This window comes from Leptopilina boulardi, unplaced genomic scaffold (genome assembly GCF_019393585.1).
Source record: "Leptopilina boulardi isolate dan_hultmark-lab unplaced genomic scaffold, ZJU_Lbou_2.1 LbouV2_31, whole genome shotgun sequence".
NCBI lineage: Eukaryota > Metazoa > Arthropoda > Insecta > Hymenoptera > Figitidae > Leptopilina > Leptopilina boulardi.
The window spans coordinates 2,384,395-2,403,202 of NW_026137874.1; the positions used below are offsets into that span (position 1 = coordinate 2,384,395).

Consider the following 18,808-nt stretch of genomic DNA (forward strand, 5'->3'; position numbering starts at 1 on the left):
CATACCTGAAAAAAAAATTTTATTAATATTTATTTTTAATTTTATTAATATTTTTTTTTTTTACTAGGAATATATCAGATGAAACTCTTTCGAAATTAAATATATATTTTCAAGACTATGGCTTCACACAATATAGTAGAAGTCTTTATATGACTTGGGATGGTATTTTGGGTAAAAAATTTTACCATAATTCGATTATTAATGATTGAATCTATAAAATTAAAAGATAATTCTTTTAGCAAATTTAGGTGGCCTTCTGGGAATTTGTTTGGGAGGATCATTAATTAGTTTATTGGAGCCAATAATTATTATTTTCTTGATTCCTGTTCGACGATTTTATCAACGTTACATGCGAAATAATCAATTACAAAAGCAATTTAAAAATGAAACTCCCAATTGGCATCAATTTAACAATATTCTATCGGCTAGAAAACTATTTCGAAGTGTTCCTTTGGACAAAAAAGTATTTAACAAATGGAAAGAACGTGAAAATAGTATTTTTATTATTGCAAATAATAATTTTAATATTCCCAGTACCAAGGAAGAAAAAATTATACAAAATTCAAGAAAAAAATTTATTACAGAAAATGTTAAATTATTTCCTACGCATTTCACGTCATAGAGATGTTTCTAAAATTTTTTTTTTTTTTTGAATTTATTTATTTCATTTATTTATCAGTAGTAAAATGTATTTAGCCAATCAGTAGTAAAAATCAATTGCAGTTTTAATAAACTAGATAAAAATTGTTCTGTTTATATTATTTAATAATTTTCTTTGTTTAATTTATTGTTTAAAATAAAATAAAAAGAAACAGTGGTGTTGAATGAAAATTATCTGAAAAGGTCATCTTGAAAATGATATATTCCCTGAAGAATGTGAATTACTCTCTCAAGAATTCAATGAGAATTTATTGTTTTGTATATGCAAATATAATTGAAACGTTTATAAATACGAATACGTTTCAATATTTTGTTTCATTCTTGTTTTCAAAGAGAACAGAATAACAATTTCTTTTTCTAATTTTCAATTTTTCGTAAATTTATAAAATTAAATTTTAAAAAAATGAAAAAATTGAAAGAAGGTAAGAACAATTTTCTATATAAAATTTTCAATTATATATTCTATTTCTATTTTTTTTAGGTACTTTAGAAAAATTGAAAAATTTGTGGATTACAATCAAGTATTTGTTTAAAATTTATTGTAAAACAACAACTTTACATGGATTTCGATATATAAGCGATAAAAATTTAAGTTTCATTGAAAAATTAATTTGGGCAGCTGTAAGAATAAGATAATTTTATAAAACATTAATTTTCTTAATAATAAATTATTTTAATTATTTATTCTTACAGATATGTTTAACTTTGAGCATATTTTGTATTTATTTAATGACTATTTCTTATAAAACGGTACAAGAGAGACGAACTATTATTCGAATTTCTGACATTGATGCTCCTATACATGAATTAGATTTTCCAGCTGTGACAATATGTAATTTCAACAAGGTTTATAGGCCTTCTAGTTATGATATGGAAAGAAAATTGTAAGTGTAAAAATTAAAATTTATAATATATTTAAATATCATTATTGAAAATACTTTGCAGACAAGCATCTGGTTATGACAATAAAACAATTGACGACTTTTTTCAAAATCTTCCTCAATTAATTCGGCCTTTTAGAGAGGATGTTAATTATACAAAATTTAATGAAATGTTGTATAAAATGGGCAATAAATTGAAAGGTTTATTATTGAGGGTATGTATTTTATAAAAATTGTATCAATAGCTGATTTATAATTTAAAACAATGTTTATAGCTTATGCAGCCGTGTAATGATATGATAAAATCTTGCACTTGGAATGGAGTTGATTACAATTGCGACAATTTATTTAGACCTGTTTACTCCCTTATGGGTCATTGTTGTAGCTTTAATAATCACGTATCACGCTTGTATGCTACCAAGTAAGAAATCAACAATCATATCCTTTTTTTTAAATTGTTGAATTAATAACTAAAAAAATGTTATTTGCAGAACATATTCCCCACAATGTGACAAATCATATAAGAAATATACAGACAATAAAACAAAAAACAAATGTGACACTGAGTGTCCTGGAAGAAGAAAAATTTTAGTAAGTCATTTTTTAATTTTGTTTTTTTTACTAAAGAAGGAACTAAAATATTATTTATTTTAGAAAACACCGGGTGCCGGAAAAAATAAAGGATTGAAAGTGGAATTGGATATAAAATCAAAAGATTATAGAGGTTCAACGAGAGAATACGTTGGGGCTTCAATTATAATTCACGCAGCTGAAGATTATCCAGAACCTGATATTTTAGTGGTTACCGCACAACCAGAACATAATATTAATATTGCACTTACGGGAACAACAATTACTGGCACTGATGACATTGACGCATTGTCAAAAACTGAGAGAAATTGTGTCCTTAAGGATGAAGTAAGCAAACATTTCTTGTCCAGTTGTTATCGATTGTTATCGAACAAAAATCGACAATTTCGATTCGGTCACCTGGTGGGGAATATGGGAAATAGGATAACCCCCCAAAGCAGAAAGAGGGTTAAATAATTTAATTTCACAATCATAATTTAATACTTTACAGAAATATATTGGCTACAGTTATAATTCATGTATAACCGGTTGTAAAATGACAAGAATTGAAGCAGCTTGTGATTGTATTCCTTATAATTTTGCAACACCTTGTAAGTATTTCCTTTTCTTTTCTTTTTCATTTCAAACATATCCAATGTTGTTAATCATTTTTTACTTGAGGTGTTAATCTTTCCGGATTATGCGACTTTAAAAGTATTAATTGTATTCAAAAGTACCATAGTAAGTTTTTCACTTTTATTCTTTGAAACATTGTTTCTTACACAATTTACTTAAAAATTTTGAAATTTCCCAGTGAAGATAACGCAATTGTTTGAAGAAACTACACTTGACAATGGCAAAGTTTTACCACCATGTCAATGTGAAGAGACATGCAATAGAGTTTTTTATAAAATGTTTGTTGATATATATCGCAAAATTATTCCAAATTATTATTACTTGAACCCAAAGTAAGTTTTGCATAATATTTATTGAAAAAATTTTTCTTGCTTTTGATATAAATTTATATAGTAGTAAATATATAATAGGATTTATGAGTTGGAGGATAGTAATATAAATATGTCACATGTAAGAATTTTTTTCCCAAATACTGGATACATGAAATATGAACTAAACTGTTTTATGACATGGGATAATCTCATCGGTAATGTTTATTAATTTCATAAAGTTAACGAGTAATTAACATAAATTTAATTAAGTTAAATTAATAAAATTTTTACTATTTAGGTATGTTAATTACTCTATATTAAAGAAATATTTCTTTAATTTTCCATTTAGTTTTTCTTATTTATTAACAATAAAAATATTAATTTCAGCAAATTTGGGAGGTCTGATTTCACTTTGTCTGGGAGGATCCTTAATAAGCATATTAGAGCCATTTATTTATTTTTTATTAAGACATTTGCAAACAAACAAAAATATTAACCACTGAAATATTTTTATTAATGAAATTAAAAATTTTCCGCTTCAAATTTTTTAGGTAAGTCTATATTATTTTTAATATATCAACTAAAAAATAGTACAAACAAAGGTTCAGATTAGTTTACTGATAAAAATCAAACAATGTCAGTTCAAAATCCATAAATCGATTTAATTAACGTCATCACTTTAAACGTGTATCTTCAAATATTTCAGTTTGATCTAACAAATAATTAATATTTTATAACTTGTATAAATAAAATTAATTTTAATTTTTCGACAATGGAAATTACCATTCGAGGTATTTTTAATTTCATTATTTAAATACACAAGAGAAGCTATTTTGCTTAATGTAACAAAAATATAATAACTGCAAGTGCTTTTTCGAGCAAATAAATTTTTTTCCCGAGAGAGAATTCTCTTAATTTTGAAGTTAAAATTTTATTTATCCCTTGAGAATAATATTCTGCAGTGAGAATATATATGTATATAAATATAGTAAAACTTGTGATTCTATAATATCATAATCCTAAACATACGACATGTTGAATTTTACTAATTTTATCATTAATAATCTCATTCCATTGCATTACCAATAAAAATTCAACAGTTGAAATTTCGAAAAAATTAATTTCTTCTATTATTATATTGTCCTATATTCCCAAATGGATGTTATTTATTTAATTTATATTATTTTATTTTTTAGATGGATGATTTAAAGAATTAAATAGCCAGTTTTGTAAAAAAACAATGAATTTATAATATAATATTTTCGCATAGTGTATGAGGACGTTGACTTGTTATTGATTTTAGCTGATGAATATAAATATACATAAACTTGTTCTCTGCTTCAAAATTCGTGATATTAACTAAATAATTTTTGTTTAAAAAATTTTTTTCATCAATTAAAAATTAAAAATTCATTTGCATACAGAAGAGGAAAATATTTTGAAATTTTTTAAATAAACATAGAAAAAGTAGAATTTGAAAGTGTTGAGGCAAATATTGATACAAAAAAAAAAGATAATGTTAACGAAAGTTATTTTTAGAACAAAATTATGTAGATATACTATATTATATCTACATTATCCTGATTAAAATGATTATTGATGGAAATTATTTGTTAGGTTCTATAAATCCTTGAATGGGATTCGTTTCGCCTCGATTGTTTAGAAAATAAAGAATCGCTTCGCTTCATGCCGAATATCGATTCACAATGCCGCGTTTCCTATTCCAAATCGAAATTTTATTGAGTACAATCCTAATTTGAAAATTAGAGAGCGAAAGTCAAACTTTTCAAACCTTTTTTTATCAACCTAGAAGCAAATAATTGGATTCAATATTTCACAAAGAAAAAATTATAGCAACGTATTCAGAAAAAAAAATTCACAAAGTACACTATAAAATTGAATTTTACTAACGATTATAACTTGAAATATATACGATAATATAATTTTATCAAAAGCAGTATTTTTTATTCAAATTGTCAACAAATAAATTTTATTCTCTACGGAAACATTCTCGAATAGAATTCAAAAACTGTAATTATTATAATTTATTTTATTTATTTAATAATTACAAAATATTTTCGTTATTTTTTAATTCAGCTTGAATCAGGCGGAAAAATGTTAGAATTATCTTTTTTTTCAGAAAAAAATGAAAAGTTATTGTAATTTTTGGAACTTGTTTGCTATTTCTTCTTTCTTGGTATATGAACGTCCAAGTGCGTTAAAAAGCTAATAACATTTGTATGGGGGTGAGTTACGCTTGCGCTGAATAATCAAGCTTCTGGAATCTAGAAAAGCAAGTATAACACCCGCGCGTGCTTCAGTCTGACGAAATACCTGTTTGTATTCGCGACAATTATCCAGTTTCCTCTTACAAGTATTTGTGTATCAAATTTCATATTTTTACCATAATACATCATCTCGGCAAAAAAAATTTCACGATGTAAATTAAAATGTGTTCTTTTCGAATTTATCTATAGGACAAATTTTCCAATAAAATCTGTGAATTGTATATTTGCCTGGAAAAAGTAAAAATGTCATAACTATTGTTTACATAAATGAGATTGCAAGCGTGAGAATTACATTTTTTATTTTTATTAAAAAACAACAAAATTAGTTTTTTAATTATTAAATTGTTATTTTATTCAAAATTATTTGATTATTAAAAATTAGCAATAATTTTGTCTATTATAATAAATATTAACATGTACTTTTGGACTTAAAACTACTGAATTATTAATGTGAAAATTAAAAGTAAATTATATCACGACTGTCCTTGTTTCTTTGGCAAGCGAGGAAACTTGTTACAAAATTTGAATTTTAAATGTTCATTAGTGACATCCTCTGAAACCATGAAATGTGCTCTATTTCATTTCACAACGTTTCTTAATAAAAACGAAAATTTTTTTCTCATACAATAAATTTTAATTTTAATGAAATTTTATATAAATTGCAAAAAAAAAAAATTATAAATTTATTTGAAAAGGAAATTTAATTTTCATGAAAATATTTTTCTCTTCTGATATGCAAAAATTGTGCGATAAAATTAAAAATTTATTTCTTTTATCTGAAATAATGTTTAAAAATATTGAATTAAAAAAATTTGGTGTCAAGGGAAAATGAAGGTTCAAATAACTGATAAGTTATTAAATTGATGACTAATAAAATAATAAGTGAAACGAGTGTCTATGGCAACGTCCGCAGAACAAAGGTACCATGATAACGGTACCGAAACATCCGAGACAACAACATCCACCGAAGTTTCTTCAAATTCAAGTACCTGTCCATCTAATTTTCCTGACAAGTTTCAGGACTTTTTTGCCGCTCTCACTGAAGATACTGATGATCTACCCAGCATGTTGGAGGATAAACTTATACCAAGGTATAAAATTTTTTTTTTTAAATTTAATAATATTTTAAAACATTTTATTATGCATTAGAAATAACAATTTTTATTTATATTTTTCAAAGACCCAATTTTTATTACTAAATATTACATAAAAAAAGATGAATGATCCAAGCAACACATAGTTTTGTAATTAATTGTTGTTAAATAATTAGTTTATTAAACTGAAGTGAAATGGATTTCCCACTAGACCTAATCTATCCTCTCAATGCTAATTCAATGCAAATGGTTACGTGTTTAGGTTTACTGATTAAAACGGAAGACAATGCAATTAAATTCTTATTATTGGTCATCAAAAAGCATTAAAGCCTCTCAAAAAAGAATATTTTGAGATCAAACTTGCTCTTTTTACAAGTTGAAATTTAGTTAAATTATAACTTTTCAATTTAAATCAGTAGAAAAAATATATTTAGTCAGAAATATACTTTCTAAATTCTTGTATTAATAGTTTCAGTAGTAAACCTCAACTTCAGTCAGACATAACAATAGACTAAAATTTTAAATAAAAAATTCTCATTTTGTCCTTTTTTTCTTTTATTCACATGAAAATAAGAGGCAAAAAATATTTTATAAATAAAAATGAAAGGTTTTTTTTTTTAATTATTTTTATACATTTTTATTAATCACCGATAATATCATCGCTTTTGGAAAATTTTCTCAGTCGCGTTTCAAAATGATCTACATTTATTTGCAAAAAATCACGAGGCAAATAAATTATTAATAATATAATATAAATTATGGAAATTATTATAAATGCAATCCAACTGATGAAAATTGTAATCCATTTCCAGGAATTTTCCTTCTTTATTGTATTTAACAAAATTGAATCGTCACTTTCTTTTAATCCAGAATAAGCTTTTGGATCCAACATATTTATAAAAAGAAGTTTACCAATTTTACTATTCAAAATATTATTTGTAATGGACATTAAAAATTGTGGAACTTTTGTATTTGATTTTTCCAATTTGGCAAGAATTACTGTTAATAAAAGTGAAAAGGCCGCCAATAATAAGGAATTCTCATAATATAATACTGAAAATGATAAAAAATATCGTTAAACAAATAATTTCATTGAAAATGAATAATATGAAAATACGAATGTAAAATTTTCAATTGAACACTTACGAATAAGTGGAGCAGCTTGTCCGTTTGATGGCAATTTCCATTGAAGATCTTGAATGCAAAGAAGATGACAAATAAAATTAATACATACAAATACAAGTCTCTCAGTGGATATACTGTCGAGCCACAAAGACGCGAGGGTCAATATCATTAAAACTGGAAGAAAAAGAAAATATTAAAAAAACAAAAAAAAAAATTCCAATTTTTTCTACTTACCAATGGCAGGTGTAATGTAAAAAACTTGCATAATGTTACTTCTTCTTTTTAGTCCCATTTGAATCCAAAGAATGTATGACTTTTTTTCCCAGTTGTATTTATTTTTTGTATATGTTATTCCAGTTTTATTGTAGACCACATCCCATTGTGGATTTGGAGTATAAAATCTCCACATCTATAAAATACATTAATAAAAATACATAGGAAAAAGATTTTTTTGATTCAAAATAATCAATTTCTTTGAAATTCTTCGATACAAAGAAAATTTATTCATTTCAAACAAATTATCTTTGATTAAAAAAAATAATTATCTTCGTTTCAAAGAAATTTTTTATTTAATTCAAATTTTGAATACTTCTATTATTATCATTTTGTACCCAGTTTGTCCATTTGGTTGTCAGATTGAGAACAGTGCTGTCATGTGCCCACGAACCAAGTTGAACGTCACAGTATTGAATATCAAATGGCCATGCCGTATAATCAGTGTAGCACATGACAGTATATACCACTGACGACTTGCACCAAACCACTCCGGTGTGAAATAATAGGCAATATGTCGCGGAAGGCCTTTGGTCCAAACTCAAATCTCCGCTAAAGAAATAGTAGTTAATTTTTAGAAATTTTAATTTAATTTCAATTAATTTTAAATAATTTTAATTTAATTTTAATTTTTTTAGAAATAAAAACTCGATATCAACTTACGATGTGTGGACTGAAATGTCTGGTATCCAAATTTCAGTATCAGCCACGTGAAAGCTATCATCGCTCAAATTGAATTTTTCTCCGTCCCACACAAGACGATCGTCATTCCAATTCTTTCAAAAAAAAAAATTAGATTTAAAAAAAACACTTTATTTTATACTATTTTCAATTTTTGTGAAAAATTATTTTATACTCACTGTAATGGAAAGACAGTGAATCTCGAGCGTGTTGGAATGTTCGTTCTATGTAAAAAAAAAGAAAATTAGTGTCTAATATTGAATTATAATATTAAAATCAAACACTTACGAAAGTTATTGTTTTTGGATAAATTAAAAAATCAACCGTCGTTTTATTTGCACATGGTGGATTTGTAGCGTCATAATTTGAAAATAAATAAGTTTTAACTTTCTGTTCTTCAGCTTGAATTGTGTTTGGTTTACACTCTCGTTGTTTCAATGCCCATGTAATGACAATGAGGTAAAGAAAAATAATTTTTCGCAAGAGCCACATAATATGATTGAATCACGCCACTGAATTTTTATAGACTGAAATACGTATATAGACGATCACGAATTTTTCACGCCCCATGAAATATGATACTTGTCCCTTGAGAATACGTTCAATTTTATTTATGGAAATATTTTTATTTCTAAATATATGACATTCAATATAATAGATTAATTTACGCTTATATTAAAAACATTTTAAAGGTGCAATTGATTGCGAAAAAAAAACATTTTGAGGTAAAAGTTATCCGCGCGGAAAAAAGGAGTAATGGAACACAAATGCATTTTTAGCATAGTAAATGTGATGTTGGAAAAAAGATAATAGAGTCAAAATGGAGAAGAAAAAGTTTTTTCTCTTCTAAAGTATCGCTTTTTAGAATTCTACTTTTGTGAAAGAAATTTAAGAAAATGTCTGAAATAATTTTTTTAATTTAATAAAAATAATTTCAGAAAAGCAGATTTTACAAATACGGACCCAAAGAATAAGCGAAGGAATAAAAAAACATTTCAAAGACGTTGCAGTGAAATCGAGGTGCGAATACATGGTACATCATTTTCCGGTACACAAATTCATTCATCTTCAGACGGACCAAAATCGCCAACTGTTCCTTCCAGAAGAAGAAGTTCAAGTATTGCAGTTGCAAGACCAACACCAGATCTACACAGGTAAGAGTGAAATTCAATTCGTATTTCCCATAAAATGAAATATTCATTTTTTTTTTTCTTGAGATTTCTCCAAGCTGAAGCGGGACCTTGGGGTCATTTGTCACCATCATCGAGAAGTCCAACGAGAACGCCAGCAATAAGTCCTGGAGCAGCTTCATGTACATCTCATTTGAGTCCTGGTGCAAGTCCTGGTGGTCCAAGTCCCACTAGTCCATCAGGCTCAGCATCTGGTTCTCGTGGACCACCTCCCAGACAATATCGTGGAAGGACGAGCAGCATGCCGGCTGTTCCTCGACACAAGGTTATTGCAGCAAAATTTTTCTATTTTTTCCATTACGCAAACTTATTTTTCAATTTTCATTATTTTCCAAAATAAAATTTCAATTTTAACTCTTCATCATTTAAAAAAAATTTTTTATTTAAAAATCTGTAAAACTTAATTATTGTTGGAAATTTTTTTGAACATAAAAACATAAAAACTATATGACAAAATTTTAAATTCGAATAATATAAATCAGATTTTTTGAAGAAATAAAAAAGAGTAAAATGAAATATATTATGTATTTATTTAAAGATAATGAATTGCGGTTTAAAGGTTTATTTATTTTTGAATCGATCAGCGCGTTAATTACATTTCTGGAAATGACAATCAAGCTTCTAATTCAATGCTGATACCAGCCTTGTGACCACCGCTGTCCAGATTTGCACCGTCAATATTGCAGGACACAGTGAAATTCAGCATATCTAGTAGCCTTTGACAGAAGCTTATTCCTATTTGTTGATCTTTGTCCACTTTACAACGAAATATCGCACCATCGGACAACTCGTATTTAGCACCAATTCCCAATGTCCAAAATTGTGAATCGCCCTTTTTTGCAAATATTCCATTCATCGCAACATCCCAATTATTAGCCACTAGAAAATAATAAAATCGCATTTATTAATTTATTAAATATTTATTTTTTTTATGCTGATTATACCTTTGCGATGAACTGAAAGTCCAAATTCAGTGGGAATGGAATTACAACGAAAATGAAATCCCATATCGTTGACAGCAAAACCGAGACCAAGATCATTTCTTGTAAATTTATTTGATGCTGTGTCAAATCCAGTTTGATATCCGACAAATATATCCTTAATTCGATAAACGACATCGACAGTTGCTCTCGAATTCAGCTCGAAACAATTAGCTACGGCAGTACTGTAGTTATCACATTTTTTATATTTCATATAAGAAAGAATGCTTTTTTCAAAAATTAATTCAAGAGATTTATTTTTTTCGAAATTTCATACTAACTTAATGATAAATTTCCATGAAAATTATCTGTGGTATAATTGGAATTAACTTGAAGTGATGATTCCGATGATTCGGTATTATAAGAAAATATGCCGTTGATATCGACATTTTCGAATAAATTTTTTTTTAAAAAGTATTGCAAACTAAAAACGCCGCCATTCGTATATTTTCCAATTGTTTTTCCAAAATTTTCTGATTCAAATCCTATAAATCCCACTCCACTGCTCTATAAAAAATTATTAATTTTAGTAATATTTAGAAAATTATTATTATTTTTAAATTTTGCGTTAAATAAAGAAATTTTAAGTGAATTTTCATTTATGATCTTGAAGCCATTTTCTTTTCTGAGAATAGAAAATGGGTTAAAAGAAATTTCAAGGGTCTTAACCATCCCCTCTGTATATCTGATAAGACTTTGGCACTCTTCTCACATTGTGTGCAATTTCCAATAGGAAATTCTATTTTGCAATTTATTACTGAAGGCCAAGTATTTTATCAACTGCAAAATGTTTCATCTTGTACAAGAAAAGTGAAATTCAAATTCACAAGAATTTCAAAATACAAGGGAAAATAATAAAATCACATTGAAATTAAAAAGCAAAATGTAATTAATTATTATTATTTTTAAATTTATTAAAAAAAGAAACTAACCAAATTTTCATCCAAATTATGTTTCAAATTTCCACCAATGTTAATATTTTTGAGAATCGAAGTTATGGAGAAATTTACTAATCCCAAATGAAATCCACTGCGATAAACGTCTTTTGCTTCTTTTCCCAAATCGCCAAATGACGGACACGACATTTTTCTTGATTAAGATTAGGGGAAAGTTGTTTTTATTAGAAATAAAAAGGGGAAAAGTTTCTTTTATATCCCTTTTCCGGAAACGACACAACTTTCACGAAATAATCTCGTAAAATTGCACTTATGTCCGGTAAAGGGCATATAAACATTTCACCGATTTCGCAAATTTTCTTGTGTTATTGATTTTATGAAAATTTAAAAGAAAAAGAATTTCTTTTCTGAAACGTCAACTGTCAGAATTAAAAAAAAAAGAATAAATAAAAGTTTTTTTGTTTTTAATTATTAAAATTTCAATTTAGTTTTTCATATTGATTGTATATTTGTAAATTTGTTTTTTAATTGCTTTTATAGAATGCAATAGCAATTTTATAATAACGTGATTTAAAATTAATAAATGTGATCAATTTAGATGATGGTGATGATGTTGTCACAGAAAATTGCACATTTGGATCGAATACTACTTGTGAGCTGATTAAATGAGAGTACATGTGTCAGGATTCCCTATGACCCTAATCCACACTTATGAGTCTGCTTGTCATTTACTTTTAAAACCGCAATTTATTTTTAGCTCACTTTTAACGTAATTAGAGACCACATGTGAATTTTTTTTTATTATATCTTGTCAAATTTCTTTGTAATTTTTTTTTTTATCATTATAAAAAAAAATAGAGAATTTATTCTTTTAATAATAATTGAATATAATTTTTCCGAGAGAATTTTTATAACTTACAAATGAAAAAGAGAGCAAAAAGTAACCATTTTTCTTGGCGAGTCTAAAGAAATAAAATTTGCATGATGATATGTTTTTTGTGTCCTTACCAGCTGTGAGAAAAGCTCTCAGAAATGAAATATGTGAATACGAAATAATTTAGAAATTCTTGAGAAATTTTGTCATATTAATAATATTTCATGTAAAATAAATTCTTTTTGTATGTCAAAAATTAAGAAACTTTTTGTAAATACTCGATTACTTGACTATTATCAAATAAATATTTATTTTTATCAAATAATTATTATTTTTTCAAATACAGAAATTAGAAAATGTTTTAATAAGATAAATAAAATTTGTTTGCAGCCAATGCTTGTGGATATGAAACGAAATACAGCCGGTGACGACGGTGAAACTGAAGATGGTTTGGAATATTACAGGCTGCGCTCGTTTTCCATAACTGCCAATGGGGTTTACAATCTTGGTGACTCTCTGAAAAGTCGACGAAGCAGAAGTATCAACAGCGTCACGTCTTCTGGTACCAGTTGCAGTAGTACAAGAGATGCTAGACTCTTAAGGTAATTCAAATAAAACAAAAAAAGTAGTAGATATAAAATAAAATAATCAGGTTTGGAAAAAGTTTCTCTTTTTATCGAGCTCATGTTTTTAGAGTCGAGAAAAAAGTTGCTGTATAACGTGAATAGTCTTTTTTTTTTCTTTCGACGATCACGTACTGAACTCCTTGGAGGATCCTGGCTAATCTCGCCAAAAGTAAAAGCACAGCAACTCCCTCGTAAAATAAGTTTCTGTAAACACAACTACGCGCTAAGCATATTGAATGTGCACGTGTATAAAAAGAAACATTCTGAAATCAGATGATACTGCTATCTTTTATGTTTTATTTATATGATTTTTGCAATGAAAATAATTTATTTTAATCTCTAAAAAAAAAAATAAAAGAAAATTTTTCTATTTTCATTTATATTGAACCATAAATTACGTGATGAGACATTTTACTCGAGTTTTTGTTTTTTTCCCCTTTTGCCGCAGTTTAGCTTCTCAACTTTCTGGCATTGAAGGAGAAGAGGAGCTAAGCAGCAGTCAAGTGCCTACTTACAAGGTGGGCATGCTCGGAGCATCTGGGGTTGGAAAAACCGCCCTTACCGCTCAATTTACAACGAGTGATTACATCTGTGCCTATGACGCATCTCTCGGTAAATATTACAATTGCACCAAATAAAATATTATAAATTATAAAAAATTTCAATTTACTGTTTCGTATTTTAAATTTTAGAGCAAAAAGAAGAAAGAAAGCAGAAAGAATTTTCTGTGATAAAAAATATCAAGACAAAGTCTATACAAATGAAATATATGTTTATTGGATTCATAAAAAATCTAATGATTTTGTTTAAATGCATATTTACATTCGCATTTTCCTCTCGCGATATAAAAGACATTGCAAAGGAAATTGTACATTATGCAAATGATTTTCTGCGAGTCTTTCTGGAATAATAAAAACTCATCTTTTCCAATCGTAAAAACTTATTGTCTATAGAGGATTTGCACGTAACTATCAAAACAGAAGCATATATTAGACATTTTTTTTAAAAATATTTCTTATGAAAAACTTATTATTTTTTGTCACAACTCGTGATTTCGTTCGTGGTTAGAAGAAAATATAATTAATAAAAAGTTGAAGAAAGTGAGAGAAAAGAATAACTGGTTAGATTGCAATATTTTTGATATTTTTAAATAAATTAAAAAGAATAAAATAAATTTGTCTTTAGTATTGGATCTATTAAAAAAAAAATGAAAACTAGTTTTACTTCTTTACTTTATATGACAAACTGATTTAGTTTCTTTTTTTTTTTTTGTTAAATGGAAATTAGTCTTTTAAATAAAGGTTGGAAAATAATGTTAAAAATTGACAGTTTTTTCCTTAATGAGGATGAAAATGTCTTCTCCATTTCGTTCAGTATATATTCTCTTTTTTTGCTTCACTTGACCGACATTTTTCTCTAGCAACTAAATTAAATGTCCATCACTTGTCCTATAAAAAGAAATACTCTTCACATATAATAGTAAATTTTTATTGCATTTTCTGGAATACTTTTTTTTTTGAATTTTTCTGATAAAAGAATAAAGCAAATATATTTTCACTGATTTGAGAAGAAAAAGATGAAAAATAAAATCATTCAAGTTAAATAAATATTGTTCATTCATTGATTTTTTCTCTTTTGAAGTTAATTATTTTAAATAAGATAATAATTTATTTAATTATTATTATTAAATTTCTAGGCAGAATTAAAATTATAATATGAGAAATTAATAAATATCTAGATAGTACACAAAAAGTTAATAAAATTTTTCACTATAGATTTCTAACAGTAAAATAGAAACTTTTTGTTTGGAAAACTTTAAATTTTATTTATTGAATATATTTGATCCCTCTTTGGCAAAACTGATTTAAAAGTTTGTTTCAAATTTCTTTGATATTCTCGAATTTCCAGTCCTTGAAAATATACCTATCAGCTTTAATACTTGTAACAATCTCCATATATTTTCAATTCAATTGAAAGGGACATTTTTGAAAAATTGAAATAATTATAAAAATATTAAATTACATTATTATCTACATTATTATTTAATTGAGTATTAAAAAATATAAAAATATATCTCAGCTATATAATTTTTCAAAAGAGATTATGAAATTTTTGTTACAGATGATGAATATGGTCAGAAAAGTGTGTCTGTAATGATCGATGGCCAAGAGACAGAACTAGAGATAATTGATCATCCAGCCTCTGAAATGTCGGTGAGTCCACATTTATTATTATATTTTTATCATTTCTAATAGAGGTGCTGTTTAATCAGCGACAGCATAAAAATAAAACTTAATTGTTTTTTAAAAGTTGATTACAAAGTTAACAACAATTATTTTATAATCAATCGTTTAGGATGATATCGATTGCTGTTAATATCGAACGAATGTTCAAAAATTAATATCAATTAGTACCTATATTTCAGTGGATTCTCAATAAGTGTTTTCTTTTTTAATACAACTGAATTTTCAGATAAAGGTCTAAAGTCATTTTTCACCCATATTTTTAATTATTGTGCGTATTATTACAAGTTTTGTTCATTAAATAAAAGAAAGATTTTCTCATTTTTCTCTGAGAAATTTCATTTCTGTCCTTATCTTTTCAACACATTTTCAGACAAAAGAAAATTTCATTTATTATCTCACCTTTTGCGAAGTAAAAGTGCTTAGTGTCTTTTCTTATATACAGACTTATATCATCCACTTTTTCTCAGTTACCAAAAGATTAGAGATGCTTTTATAATCGATTGTACTTAAAAAATAATTTATCATCTGTGCTATATATATTTTTATTTATATATGAGTGCGTATATTTTGGTTATACCTTTTTTTTAGAATAGAAAATATTTTTGTTAACAGGCGAAAGGAATAAAATTTAAAAACAGGATAAGAAAACGTAAAAGGATTTTTCATGAAAGGAAATGAGATGAGTGGGTAAAGAAAAATGGTTTATAAAAAAAATGTGAAAGAGATTCGAGGGGAAAAATATTAGCAGAAAAAAATTTTAAAACAATTTTCTGTTAAATTTTTTTTAGAAATATTATAATTTCATAGATTTTATAAAAAAAAATAAAATAATAATAATAAAAAAAAATTTAATGTATGTCTGATGATTTTTTTTTAAGGTTGAAACATTCTGTTCCACGTACAATCCTGATGTGTATGTTGTCGTCTACTCGGTAGTTGACAGGAGAAGTTTGAAATTCGCTGAAGAGACTTTACTACATTTATGGAAAAGCGATTACATGGCTTCACATGGTGTCATTCTCGTGGGGAATAAGGTTGATCTCGAGAGGAAACGTGAAGTTCCTTCTATGAGTAAGTCATAAAAACAGAAACATTTTTACTAAACATATCTTTTCTTTTTTTAATTCATTCAGAAAAAAAAATATTTTAATGTAATTACAAGTTAAATAATTTTACGAATATATTGATGAAGGCATAATTATAATTAAAGTACTGGCTTTTTAAAACACATTTTGTTTGATAAAATCGATATAGTGGGGCGAAGGATTGCAAACAGCTGCGGCTGCAAATTCATCGAAACTTCATCGGGTTTAGCTCATCACGTTGACGAGCTTCTAGTAGGAATATTGGCTCAAATTAAATTGAATCCACAACGCGATCGGGACCAAGCGACAAGAAGACGAAGAAGCAAAAATAGAAAAAAAATTCTTAAACATCTTTTAGGTTTTAAGAGAAAAACCAAAAGTTGTGAAAATCTTTTTATCTTATAACAAATTTCCAAGAAAATCCTCATTCACTCGTTTATTAAATAACAAATTTTATTTTATAAAAAATATTAATTACCAACAGTTTTTTTTATTAATTGATTTTAACTTTCATATATATATATATATATTCCATATTAAACAATCATTATTAAAATCGTATTAAATAATAATAAACTATTTGGTTCGAAAGTGAAGCGCTATAAACTATATTCTTATAATAACAGAAACACTTTACTTTTTAAAACGCAAAAAATTCTCTATAAAAGGAATAAACTACTGTAGGAGTTGCAATGCTGGGAATTGTATATATAATATTTTTCATATGTGTTATTGTCTCGAATTCCATTCAAAAATATTATAAATTTCAACTGATAATTTTTTTTTAAACTCAATATTTTTATTATACCTACACTGAAATAATTTTTTTAAATTTAGGTAAATATTTATTTTTATTTCTAAATCGTAATAATTATAATATAAATATATATAATTTTTGTTGCTTCCGAACAACGAATTAAATTTTAAAAATGTATTTAGGTAAAAAATTTATTACAAATAATAAGTATAAGATGTTTTTCTAGTATTACTAAAAAGTGAATATTTATCGAAATTTGAAGAAAAATTATTGATCCGTTTATAGCGTTATTTTAAAATGTTTTTAAAATATTTTTTATAGTTACAATTTTTTAAATTAAATTGATCCATTATAAATTTTTAATTCAACTACATAATGAATAATGGAATTAACGCTATATTATTCATAAAATATTAAACATGATATTAATTTTGTAAATATAGATTAGAATTATTGAAAATTTATATTAGCTTCATATAATAAAAAATGTACATATTATATTTAATTTTCAATAATCGTTACCGAAATACAACTAATTCGATAAATTCAAAAAATCGTTATTAAAAAGTCATATCAAAAAAGTATAATTAATATTTATAATAATTTACTAATAATAATAATTATTATTATTGTTATTATAATAAAATAAAATAATTTTTTTTCATTATAATTAAAGTTCAATTTTTTCTGAAGAAATTATCTCTTTTTTTTATCTTTAATGTTGGGAAATTTCATATTTTTTATTTAGAACCGAAAAAAATAGGAAAAAAGTTGGTCAAGATTGTAATCTAGGAAACGATCGGTTCATTAACCATTGTTGCGACCGGAACGTAGTCATCGTTTTTTCTAAGAGCCCTTTTGTCTTAGGTACTTGACTTTCTTTTTTTTCTTCAAAAAACTTTATAATCAAGTTGTATTGTATTTTATAATTTTATTTCCATTGACGATTTTCGAGTATATATTGACACAGAATTCTTTAAATTCCACAAATTAATTATTCTATTGATTTGAGGATATTTTTTTTCTAAAAATTTATTTAATCGAAAAACAAAAATCAAATTAAAAATGAAAAATGTATTTTAGTGAAGAAAAAAATCTTTATAATATGTCATTATATTGAACAAAAATTATGATAATAATAACAAATTCTTGTAAAACATATACAAAAAAATTTTGTTGTGATACATATACTTACTTTCCATTGAACGAGGACCAAAAATAGAATACAAAATTGCAAAAAAAATTATTACCTATTATTATTGTAAAAGAATTTTAAACTTTTAGATAATCAAATAAGTTACAAAAGTAACGCGAAACAAATATATCTTTAGAAATTACGTTTTTAAAATGCAAGTTGAAATTTAATTCTCTTTTTTTGGATTAAATATTTTATATTTATATGTAATTCTCTGATTTTCATGAAATGTGAGCAATGATGTAAATTAAAAAAAAAAACGCGAACAAAACATAGCTACAAAATAAAAAAAAAACCATCTAATTATATAAATACATATGTATAAATATAATTTCATATCCATTGTATTATATAACATACATGTGTGGAAAAAAATATTAATGTAACTACCTTTCCTAAAATTATAAAGAATACATTAATTATAGAGTTGCGTTTCCTTA

At 25.7% G+C, this 18,808-nt stretch overlaps 4 protein-coding genes across 4 annotated transcripts; 2 read left to right on the forward strand and 2 right to left on the reverse strand.

Moving 5' to 3' along the window:
- The first annotated feature begins 1,063 nt into the window (after positions 1-1,063).
- On the forward strand, positions 1,064-4,462 carry LOC127283158 (sodium channel protein Nach-like). The gene is made up of 13 exons (XM_051307849.1): positions 1,064-1,082; positions 1,142-1,281; positions 1,354-1,544; positions 1,606-1,756; positions 1,817-1,962; positions 2,033-2,132; positions 2,196-2,459; positions 2,623-2,722; positions 2,793-2,852; positions 2,926-3,079; positions 3,158-3,273; positions 3,446-3,609; positions 4,255-4,462. Exons 1-12 carry the CDS (start codon positions 1,064-1,066, stop codon positions 3,559-3,561), a joined length of 1,557 nt encoding a protein of 518 aa, XP_051163806.1. The 3' UTR covers positions 3,562-3,609; positions 4,255-4,462.
- Positions 4,463-5,294: 832 nt separating this feature from the next.
- Positions 5,295-18,792, forward strand: LOC127283444 (GTP-binding protein RAD-like). Its single transcript, XM_051308316.1, has 8 exons — positions 5,295-6,437; positions 9,458-9,673; positions 9,737-9,974; positions 12,850-13,061; positions 13,534-13,697; positions 15,207-15,298; positions 16,210-16,402; positions 16,586-18,792. The coding sequence occupies exons 1-8, from the start codon at positions 6,244-6,246 to the stop codon at positions 16,819-16,821; spliced, it is 1,545 nt and encodes a 514-aa protein (XP_051164273.1). The 5' UTR covers positions 5,295-6,243; the 3' UTR covers positions 16,822-18,792.
- LOC127283445 (acetylcholine receptor subunit beta-type acr-3-like) lies at positions 6,500-9,170 on the reverse strand. Its single transcript, XM_051308318.1, has 7 exons — positions 8,808-9,170; positions 8,699-8,743; positions 8,502-8,614; positions 8,177-8,390; positions 7,800-7,974; positions 7,587-7,739; positions 6,500-7,493 (listed from the first exon to the last, which is right to left on the reverse strand). The coding sequence occupies exons 1-7, from the start codon at positions 9,009-9,011 to the stop codon at positions 7,081-7,083; spliced, it is 1,317 nt and encodes a 438-aa protein (XP_051164275.1). The 5' UTR covers positions 9,012-9,170; the 3' UTR covers positions 6,500-7,080.
- LOC127283447 (voltage-dependent anion-selective channel protein 2-like) lies at positions 10,221-12,012 on the reverse strand. Its single transcript, XM_051308319.1, has 4 exons — positions 11,622-12,012; positions 10,971-11,196; positions 10,654-10,863; positions 10,221-10,588 (listed from the first exon to the last, which is right to left on the reverse strand). The coding sequence occupies exons 1-4, from the start codon at positions 11,772-11,774 to the stop codon at positions 10,323-10,325; spliced, it is 855 nt and encodes a 284-aa protein (XP_051164276.1). The 5' UTR covers positions 11,775-12,012; the 3' UTR covers positions 10,221-10,322.
- Positions 18,793-18,808: the final 16 nt, after the last annotated feature.